The sequence below is a fragment of the Callospermophilus lateralis genome, chromosome 6, assembly GCF_048772815.1.
Source record: "Callospermophilus lateralis isolate mCalLat2 chromosome 6, mCalLat2.hap1, whole genome shotgun sequence".
NCBI classification, from domain to species: domain Eukaryota; kingdom Metazoa; phylum Chordata; class Mammalia; order Rodentia; family Sciuridae; genus Callospermophilus; species Callospermophilus lateralis.
In genome coordinates, this window is record NC_135310.1 from 723,788 (window position 1) to 734,904 (window position 11,117).

The 11,117-nt window shown below is 44.0% G+C and overlaps 1 protein-coding gene across 10 annotated transcripts in view; it reads right to left on the bottom strand.

Annotated features, from left to right (window-relative positions):
• Nucleotides 1–11,117, bottom strand: part of Ermard (ER membrane associated RNA degradation) — a 40,935-nt gene that overhangs the window by 29,168 nt on the left and 650 nt on the right. For 4 of the 10 annotated variants that reach the window (XM_076858011.2, XM_076858007.2, XM_076858006.2 and 1 more), the window contains exons 2-9: nucleotides 10,011–10,179; nucleotides 8,074–8,213; nucleotides 7,061–7,162; nucleotides 6,681–6,770; nucleotides 4,936–5,033; nucleotides 4,372–4,508; nucleotides 3,500–3,614; nucleotides 2,629–2,731 (exon numbers count right to left, since the gene is read on the bottom strand). In XM_076858011.2, the coding sequence (XP_076714126.1) occupies nucleotides 2,629–2,731; nucleotides 3,500–3,614; nucleotides 4,372–4,508; nucleotides 4,936–5,033; nucleotides 6,681–6,770; nucleotides 7,061–7,162; nucleotides 8,074–8,213; nucleotides 10,011–10,179 (954 nt within the window). Of the gene's footprint in view, nucleotides 1–2,628; nucleotides 2,732–3,499; nucleotides 3,615–4,371; nucleotides 4,509–4,935; nucleotides 5,034–6,680; nucleotides 6,771–7,060; nucleotides 7,163–7,915; nucleotides 8,034–8,073; nucleotides 8,214–10,010; nucleotides 10,791–11,117 lie in introns of those variants that run through there. The other 6 variants (XM_076858010.2, XM_076858014.2, XM_076858008.2 and 3 more) reach the window with 6 other exon arrangements.

Sequence of the window (11,117 nt, forward strand, 5' to 3'; positions counted from 1 at the left end):
CACAAAACAATAAGACCAACCATCTACGGACTGAAACCACCAACCCCGTGAGCCAAAACAAACCTCGTCTCTGCAAAAGTAGGTTATGAGATCATGAGAAAGCTGACCAACATGGTCCTGCCTGTATTCCTATCTCCCATGGATCTTGAGGAGACTTACACCACAACAAAAACTCAGTGAACAAACACACTTAATAAGGCTCAGAGAGCAGTTTCACAAACACACCATCCTGTGAACCAATCCTGTTTCTTCCAGATAAAAGCATGGGCTAAAACCTGAGATGGTCTTTAATGAATTACACCCTCTGTGCAGTCACACTATTTATTTGTGTAGTCCAAAAACACACAGCAAAATTTACTTATTCCACAAGGTCCCTCGATGACTGAGCACACTACAATGTGGCCAATTCCAAGAGAGACCAAGTGAGAGCTGTGAAGCAGGCCACAAAGAGAGGGGAGCTTCTCTCCCAACCATGTACTGAGCAGTCTCTACCTGAGGCCCTGCGCATGGGCACCAGGGCAGCAATGCAAAGTCCCAGTCTCAAAAGCCATGAAGATGACTCCTGAAACGCATATATGGAAGGCAGAACACAGCAGCAGAGAAGACAGAACAGAGCAGAAGAGAGAAGAGCAGACGAGGCTCCGGAGGTCACTGTGGCCAGAGCACTGGCCTGGAGCTATCACGCAGGAGCCATGGGCAAAGCTTGAGAAAAGACAGATACGTTGTTGAACTGAGAAGAGCTGTTATTGTGCCAGGGGGCCAGACTGGGAACAAAACTAAAGTGGGTGGTCTCTTCACACACCACAAGGGAAGCATGAACCCCCCTTGGCAGGCACCAAAGAAGGTGTCCAAGCAGGTGAAAACCACAAATGACCTAAGAGTATCTTTCAGAAAATAATTAGTGGAGGTATGTGAATAGAGCAGGGAGGACCATGAAGACTAGCTGGAGATGAGCCCAGAGGAACGTGAGAGCAGCCGGGGAGGTCTCCGCCTAACAAGGAGAGGGGAAGGTGGTCAGAAGAGACCAGGAGATAAACTACAGGGAAGGCACAGGCAGACTGCTGTGGAGTGCCAGAGACTACAACTAAGAGGGCGACAACAGGAACATCCAAGAACAAAATTTGTTGGGGAGCGGGGTGGGGGTGGGGGGATATGCCTTTCTAAATAAAGCAAACTTAAGTCTCTGTGGAAAACATACGTGAAAATATTCAGTGGACAGCACTGAAGAAATGTGGAGAGCATGCCTTGGGGTCCCAAGTGTTTAAGGCAGTAACACCCGTGACTTGCTTTCACTGTGTACACAAACCTCACGTAGGCTGAATTTTCATTTTCATTAGGTTCAAAAATGGTTTGAATTATCTTTGATCCCAGAAATGTGACAATTTATGGCATAGAATTGTGAAGGCTAACCCAGGGTGAAAATCTGGGTTGAGAACACAGGTTTGAGGAATGCTCACATGGAGAAGTTAAACCAGGAGGAGAAATGAGAATCTGAGGTGTGGTGGCTGCTCCGTTTACCCCATAATATGCTCACGCCCACTTTCTCCACCAACTGACTCTCCTACTCTGAGCCAGACCCCACACGAACTTTCCCCACTTCCTGGGCAGTGAGTGGCAACTAAGCTTCAGCCAGGAGGGAGCAGGGCATCTGTCTCCAGGAAGTGCATGCATATCTTCATGCAGATATGATGGCAGATACAGCTGGCAGGAGCCACCAGGCAGAAACCGCTCACTGGGCAGGCACAGCCTCTTCCAGCAGAGGCCCAGGGAGGGCACTGTGGCAGTCGAGCACTGCCATCACAGCATGGGTGCTGGGTTCACCAGGGCAGAAGTGCTCCTGTCCTCTTTTCCATCTTGCAGTCACGCTATTTGGGGACCTCTGTCACTAGCAGCAGAAGCTCATCTTAGCCATTATGAAGGGGCAGAAACTATAAAGCCAGAGGAGGGAGGCTGGAAACTTGAGAAATGCTTGGCTCAGACAGGGCACCAGGGGCTCCTGTGAAACTCTGAAGCAACAATGCCAGTGTGCACACAAACAATGCTTGTGTGGTGTGCACATGCATGTGTGAAGATGAGTGTGTGCACAAAACTGTTCTATGTGCTTTCCTAGGTGCTTCACACAAGCCAACCCCAAATCCCACAACTCCCTTCAAAGGCAATACTGCCCCACTCTTTAAGGTGAAGAAACCAAAGCTCAGGGAGTTGGATAACAATCCCAGTCTGCCTATGTGGCAGGTGACATGTCATGAGCACATGGGTCTATGGTGGTGTTGCCACTCACTGGCCCACACTGGGGTGACAATCACCTTGCAGGACTGAATTCATCTGCCACTAGATAGCTAGAAGGAGAAGAGTGCTAGTTCTTTCATGGCATCATCAAGTTTAAAAGACCATCTGGAAATACTAGAAAACTATCCCAAACAGTCATGATTCAAGTAAGTTCGAATTGTTTTAAAGCACTGTTAATAGGAACCACAAAAAAAGGACAGAGAAGGCTTCCAAAGAAAGTTCTTAGCTAAAAAATTCACTTGAATGACAAATACAATGGGATAAATACTTTCTAAAACTTTTAATTAGCCACAGAAAACTGCCAACACAGCAACAACATCACGTAGCAGAAACACACACCTCGGCAGTCAGGAGTCTGTCTGGGCACTGGTTAACTGCAGCGAAGACCTTCCGGAGTCCAGCCTCTAGCTGGGACAGCAACAAGATGGTGCAGTCAGCAAACCTGTGAAATCGCAGGAAAGATCAGCAAAACTCCACATCCAAAGATAAACATCAGCCCGAATGTCACAATAAATACGCTACAGTCCAGGTTCAACCAATGTGGTATTAAAAGACAATATCCCCTGCTAATATGAGAAAAAAATAAAATCAGAATCAAAGTTTCATTAGACTAGTGATTCGAAAAGCATTTCCTGGTATTTTATTATTTTATGACCCACATTTAGTAGCTTCAGAAGAATAAAAGATCACTAGAGCTCTCTTACTTGTTTCATCACTTCTGAAATCACTCAAACACAAAGACCTGGGTGGGCTGTGAAGGCTTAAAAATGAATGCACCATGGTGCAGCCCTCGGGGAAGAGAGGGACAAAGATGAGTCCACTCGTGCCGTCCCTGCCCCCCGCCCATGCGTGTTGAGCACATGCTCTGCTCTCGTGCAGAGTCTGTTCTGGGGACCAAGCTTCCTTATCTGTTCCATGACTCTCCGATGTTGGACTCAATGTTTCTCTTACAGGAAGAACTCCTGTAAAATTAATAGAGTTGATTCTAAAATAACATCAGCTATACCAAAAGGATGATGCCTAATGTTTAAAACACAATTACGAGCTGTCTTCCGGGTGACTCTGACAGGATGTTTTATGTTTGGTCTTCTCCCAATTCAGCCCACCTCTCTTGACTTCGACCCAACAGCAGAAGAGCCAGAGGGTGCAGTGCCTTGAGGAGGCCTGGCCTCCGACCATCAATGCACAGTGCCAGGCTCCCTTCAGTTACCTGTGTGACGTGAACTTGGTCAGTGCGAATTTCCAATATGGCAGCATGATTTTTAATATAAAGGTGGACTTCATCATCACTCGTTCTAGTACCCAAAGTACCTCAGAAGTCACATCTGTAAAACAGCAAAGACCTTTAAATACAACCACACTAATCAACTGAAAAAGATGGGAACACACTGGGGGAGAGATGCAATCAATCAGCCCCTCAAGCAGATGACTGAGACCCCTGTGGCGGTGCAGAACCCTCAAAGAGAAAGACCATCTGATCCACAGCCAGAGTGCAGAGGCCTCAGGGGGCCTGCACAAAGGGCACGTGGACCACTGCTTGTCTCCAGTGATCAGAAACAGCAACTGCAGAAGGGCTCGGGGTTGAAGGAGAGCACACGAACATTCAGAAGACGAAGGCCTTTATACTACAACCATCAGAGCACAAATGCATTCAGGGTGTAAAGGAGAAAAAACACACCACCTAACAAACCCTAAGCAGTTTGTGCATCAGCATGCCTGAGGAGCAGGCTGGCTCTCTCATGACCTGATTCAAGAAGTCTGACTCTTAGCCCCACAGCAGCTCTGGAGAGGAGGAAAGAGGTTCTTCAGGGCTGGGGTTGAAGCTCAGTGGTGGAGTGCTTGCCTAGCACATGTGAAGCATGTTGGGTTCCATCCTCCACGCCATATATAAATAACTAAATTAAATAAAGGCATGCTGTCCATCTACAACTAAACAAAATATTTTTTTAAAAAAAGAGCCATCTTGCTACTGGAGAACAACGACTTTATTCCACCTCAAAAGTTCAGGTCTGATGCTACCGATAGTTACAAACACCTCCACAAAGACACATCAAGGCGGGGAATATGAAATGTAGTACTTGCCAGGAAAAACAATCAAATCTTCTAAGTTTTTTAGAGTTACAAAAGATCGATGTACCAGTGTGACCTCTGTGTGTTGAAGGTAACTCTTGAGTAACTGACCCAATCCTGCTGTCAACAGCAGCATCATTGAACAGTATCTGGGAGAAAATGCCACAGAAATGTTGGGAGAATGAATCAGTCATATATACAGAAAGCTTTACTTTAAAAAAAAAAGTTCAAAATTAAGAAAGCAAATCTGAAGTGCAGAAAATTCTTTCTAGATGTAGGGATTGAGTTGTGCAAAGGCTAGAAGAGCAATATCTCAGGAACTGTGAGTCTTCTCCCCACCCGTGGTGTTTAACGTGCACCACCACATCCTGGAGACCTGGATGGCCTCTGGGGTTCCAAGCCTTGAAAGCCCTTTCACTTTTGGGGACTCTGACATTAACTTGCAACAGGCTCTCAAAATCCTGTCTGAAACTCTGACCTTTCACAAAATGCATCTTTCCCTCTCACAAAATTCAAGATAAAACAAACTCTTAAGTAGATCAAAAAGAAAAAAAAATTACCTCACCAGACACTTACTTTGGGGGAATTTCTTGTGGCGCTGCAAACCCATGCCATAACACATTCCGCAGGTTGAGTCCACAGGGAGAGCCAATGAACACTCTGAGCACATTCATCTAGTCCATGAAAAGACAGCAGACCGCTGAATGATTAAGCCATTACCAAATTTTGGAATAAACCACTACAATACTGAAATGATGTTTGCTTTTTTGCTTAACACATCCAACAGTTTGACCTTGGTTAGGTAGTAATAATAATGAACCCGATAGCTGTAGAGTGTTTAACATGAGCCAGGCACAGTCTGCACGACCCAGGAGCTCCTCCATTCTCAGGACCACCCTGGAGGAAGGCACTAGACTCTTCCCACTGTGCAGAGCCAGGCACTCTACATTAGTCACGGAGATGGGAGATGATACAGGATACACTGCTCTGACATGATGGATCAAAGGTGCCCAACAACCAAGTAGAATAGAAACTGATGAACAGAAACATGGCACTAGGTAGCGTATGCACATGTGGCAAGAGGGAGAAGATGGCAGGCACAGCCAGGCCAACAGCTAGGTCCTGTGTGCTGCCTCCTGGCCCCAGTTCATGGCTCACCTGCTTCTAGCCCTCTCTGTGGGTGAAGAAGACACCCTTTACAGGACCCTGCCCTGCTGTGCACCACCACACTTTGGATCCAGCACAATGGAAACCACTGAGAGACTAAAGAATCATGAAACCAAGCCCTAACCAGGAGAAAGAACGATCATGCCTCAAGAGGTGAAACTGTCTGCATTTGCAGGGGAAACTGCTCCTGAGAAGAGGAAAGCAGTGTTTTGTGAACTTCCCACAGAGAGCAGAACCAGAACCAGCAGGTTGAGCCTAACATAAGAGCACTTAGCAGCCAGGACTCCAGGGCAGCCTCAGAGGCCTCTGCTGTCCGCTGGAAACTCCTGGCATACAGCATGAGGGCAATCAAAAATGACGATCATCAGAAGCCAAGTACCTGTAGGTAGGCAAGAGACTAACAGCATAAAGGCAGTCAGCAAAGAACAGACCAAAGAAACAAAATCTGTTCGTGAATTCAGCCTAACAAGGTTGACACTGTATCCTCGTCCCAGGTGCTCCACAAGAAAGAAAAATCTCCAAGCTGACCAGGGGAAAGATCCAGGATACAGTGGGAGATCTTTACTGGAAACAATGTCTCATCCCTAAAAAGGCACCCAGAGCTTCTCACCAGCTCTGTTGGCCCATACAGCTTCCTACATGGGTGCCCTGCTTTCCCTTTAGCTGGACCTGCCCACTCAGAAGCCTAAAGGTAACCTATGAGTCTTAAGTCTCATGGTCATATGCCCTCTAGAAGATTCTTAAAAAGTCCATGCTCTGAATGATTTCGTATCAACAGTTTCATTTTTTTTCATTGTAAGTCTGAATGGTTGCAGAGAACATAAATTCCCACATGTTAAAATATTGATATTCAAGAGTAAAACTTCTGTAACACTATTTTGAAGGGTGCAGAACCCTTCAAAATAGAAAAATATGAAAAAATATTTTCTGCATTGTGTTTATATTATAATAATAAATATGTGACAAATGAAAGCAATATGCCTCAAGTTGTCCCTTTGTCTGGGCCCCAGAGGTTATTCTACCACCATAAGAATCAGTATGGGCAGCCTTTTGTGGGGGTGGAAGAGAAGCCCTTCTGAAAGGGAAAATGTGCTTTGGAAGAACCAAAGTGCTTTGCACCATGCTTATTGTAGGTTTTAGGTGAATGAGCTTACCACAGACTGCCCGAAGACCTGAGCAAGCTCCTCTGACGCAAGCAGATCTCTCAAGAGAAAAGGGCATTCCTTCCCAATCAGTAAGAACACCTAGAAACAAACAGAGGTGCAACCACATTGTGAGACAATGGATGCAAGAAAGAGAATTCTCTACAAAGCAGCTGTATGCACAAATCAAAGGTGTAGAATACTTTTGACAAAAATGTCACAATTTCATAATCACTCAAAAAAGAAAAACAATGACAATCTAGGTAACAAACTATTGTATTTAATAGGAAAATAATAACTCAAATCAAGAAATCTTACAGGTGACTTAAGAATAGTTTCACATTCATACACATGATTTAATGGACCAGTAACAAAACAGTTTTGTCACTTACATCACCTAAGGCTCGCTCTAGACATGAGGTCAACTTCATTAAACTAAGAGAGATGGCAGGAGACTGTAGGCTTCCCAAGGCATCAAATATTTCAGGAAACAACTATTTAGAATAATATACATATCAGAACTCATTCAATAAGAATCATTTCTAAAAACAATACTACTTATTGACATTTCAATCTGTGAAGATTTCAACTATATTAAAATGTTTTTGATATAAGTAAATATTTTTATTTAACTATCACAGTGCCTAAAAGTCAAGAAAAACACTTTAATGCTCAGGGAGTTCTTTCAAAGTTTTTTTTTATTAGATGCTTATCAAAAACTATAAATCTGGCATAATTGTGAACTGAAAAGTCAAACATCTTGACCTACATTTCATTCCCATTATGATTAGGTTTAGTTCCTAATAAACAGATAAACATAAGGCAGCTCAATCTACACTTAAAAGAACTGCTACAAATACAGAAGCAATAATCCTCCTATTCCAAATTAGGAAATTCAATTTGTTTCAGAATTAGACTTGTTAAAAATACTGCTTTATGGTGGTCATTTAATGTCAACTGAAAAACAAAGAAAACTTAAGAAAAAAGCAAAAACAAGATTTAGGTTGGACCCCAAACCACCTATCCTTCCTTTAACTCACCATTCACAAACCAAGCACCTCATCTCTGGTCTCCTAGCAACACCACACCACCTCTCTGTAAGGACTGTGTTCTGAAGTGGTCCACTTTTCTTCTGTCTCAGGATAGGCAGCCCTGTACTAAGCACTACCCCCTGCCAACTCCTGGTTCTATGAAGTCCAAAACCTGCCTTTGCTCAAAGGGGTGTGTGGTTCAGCTCCGGTTCTTACATGGTAATTCATGGTAATTCAGGTTTCTCTTGCAGCCCCCAAGCCTTCTGTATAGCTAAAGGGTCCAGCTGGAGGAGATCGCTTCAAAATTGGCAAGTAATAAGGGTCTCCAAGTATATTTACAGTCTTTTATTTCTAATGGTGTATAAAAGCCAAACCTCTGGAAAACTTGTCCACTGGAACCATGGTATATATTGAATTTCAAACTGCCCCTTGGTCAAAGATAAAAAGTGGAGATGGACGGCCTCACACACAGGGCCCAGCAGCCTCACGCTTGCCTGGTGATCCAGACTCTGGTCTGAAAGGACAGGAATCAAGCTTCAGTACCACAGCCACACCAATCAATGGGAAATGTCTGAACCATGAAAAGAAATGCTTTAATCATGGAATTTATACACAATCAATAACTGAACATACATAGATATAATTAATGAAAACAAATTACATGATGCTTATCTGATCATAAAAGAAAAATATATCACTAGTGAAAAATTTGCAAAATACAGAAATATTCGAATAGGAGACAGATATTTTATTCAGTGTCATTTCCTGTATGTTAGTTTACATTAAATCACACTGTTCACAATAGTCCTTACTCACAGTTCCAGTTATCTAGGGTCAACTGCAGTACAAAAATGCTAAATGGAAAATTCCAGAAATAACCACTCATCTGTTTCAAACTGCATGCTGGTTTGCGCAACATAAGGAAATTCTGCACTATCCCACCCAATCTCTCCCCTTTGTCCGGCACATCCATTCTGCAGACACTGCCCACTCACGCGTCACTCAGTAGCCATGTGGTTATCAGCTCTACTGGTGCTATCACTGCAATGTGTTTCAAGGAACCCTTATCAGACATAGTGATGGCCCCAAAGCACAAAAGCAATGATGCAAAGGAGGCTTCAGGGAAAGAAACGTGGAAGGACAACGAACTGGCACCCCGTGGCAGTACTGCAGACCATGCAGGAGAAGACAACATATGCATAGGGTTCAACACTATGCATGGTTTTGGCATCTTCTGGGAGTCTTGGAACACATGCCCCAAGGATGAGGGGGGATTACAATATAATAATGTAATCTGACTTTTAAAAATTTTTTTTTAGTTGTAGATAGACACAATACCTTTGTTTGTTTATTTTTTTATGTGGTGCTGAGGATTGAACCCAGTGCCTCACACATTAGGCAAGTGCTCTACCATTGAGCTACAACCTTAGCCACTGTAATCTGACTTTTTAAAATTAACATTAGACTGAGATTTCTAATGCCAATAAGTTGTTTCAAAACATATTTGTAATATAAATTTTGTTTTTACTGTTTAATAAGTTTGAGGTTGAACATTTTGTGAAAAACACAAAAGGGTGAAAGCCTCCCATGTGGCGCCCAACTCTCCTCCCTGTTGCATCTACTGCTATTAATTTTCTGAGTATATCTATAAATCTATGCTTCTTTGTTTTTCTCACTTAGCTCAGAAAGAATTCTGCATCAGATGAGCCTCCATTTTTATCAGGTCATAATACTCCACTATAAGCATTTATCTTAACTTACTGAAATAGTCCTCTACTGCTTTATATCTGGCTGCTTCAGATTACTGATTTGTTTATTTAGTAGGACACACAGTGCTCCATATCCATGAGTGCAATTTTCTTATAAATCCCTGGAAATTGACTTGGCAGGTCAGAATATATTCATTCCCAATTTTTACAGATGTTACTAAGTTTCCCAGCTCATATCCTTCTCCCCTCAAACATACAGATATAAAATTTAAAGGAGGACATTTAAAGTTGCTGAATCTACCACTGGCCATTTCATACTCTTCCTAGCAATGAATCACTCAAATGGTTCTCCTCTTGGGGTCTCAGACCTACCCAACAGCCTGTCACCCAGCCTGCCTCCTGAAAGTCCTGCCCACCCCAGGCATCCAGCCCAGGCACACTTGACCTCACACGTCTCTGTCCTCACCCTGCTCTTTTCAGGCTGCCTCCTTTTCAAATTTGGCTGAGGACTGTGTTTTCACATAGAAAAGATGCTGTGGCTAAAAAGGGAGACTTTATAACCAACAGAGCAACTGAGGCGTGGGGTACAAAGGCAAGCCAACCTGATCCTGCACAGCTCACACAGTCTGTGATTGTTTTCCAGCAGACTTCACCATTTTCCGTTACAATGTTATCCAAATCACAATTTCCACTTACTTCAAACCCAAGTTTACAAATCATGTCATACACTGAGGGAGAAAGACATGTGGTAATGGGATCTCCTACTAACATCTGAAAAATAAAACATAAAGGGAGTGTTTAGCAGGAGAGAGTAATATTAATTATTTTATATCTGAGTCACAAGAAAATTTTACCTTAAGCTTGGAATGTACTGAAGTCAGCTGCTCTTAACATGCTTTCTGAATAACAAATCTATTTTAACGCTTTAAAATAAATGTCTAAAGATTTTAAAATCATCTTCTTGACCATATAACTCACAGAAGTTCAATGAGTTTCATGAACAGTGTATTATTCCTTTCACCATTTCTCATCAACCCAGCATGCCCAGGACATAGCACTGCCCCTGGTCATAAAAATGAATAACCCATTACTTTAGCAGCCCATACTGTCCTGTTCCAGCAAAAAACACTATCAGAGAGGAACCACAGAAATTGTGGTATAAAGGTGTATTAAGAATTGTAATGCAAAAAAAAAAAAAAACCCAAAACAGAGCATGGGCTTTGAACTGAAAAAAAAAGAGGAATCACAGATCTGGGTCTCCTGCTAGAAGCCCGAGTTCCGGAACGCCCTCCAGCAACTCCTGCAGGGACTCCAGACCTCAGCCAGAATGCCAGCCTCTCCCCACACGCGCCACGACCCTTCCAGCCACGCAGGGCGTTCCCAGGAGAGCCCTGTGGCCCCGCCTCCACCCTCCCGCTCAGGAGCACCTGGCTGCGCGCCTCCCCGTCCCTCTCAGTGAGGAGCTCGGCATACCCTCCTCAACCCTCCCTCTCGGAAAAGCCCTGTGGCCCCGCCTCCAACCTATCACTCAGGGGACCCTGCAGCCCCGCCCCTCCTTCCCTGAGAAGTCATGCGGCCCCGCCCCCACTCACTGAGGAGTAGCCTGTGGCCCCGCCCCTTCCTCCCTCTGAGGAGCCTTGTGGCCCCGCCCCTTGCTCGCTCTGAGGAGCCTTGTGGCTCCGCCCCTTCCTCCCTCTGAGGAGCCTTGT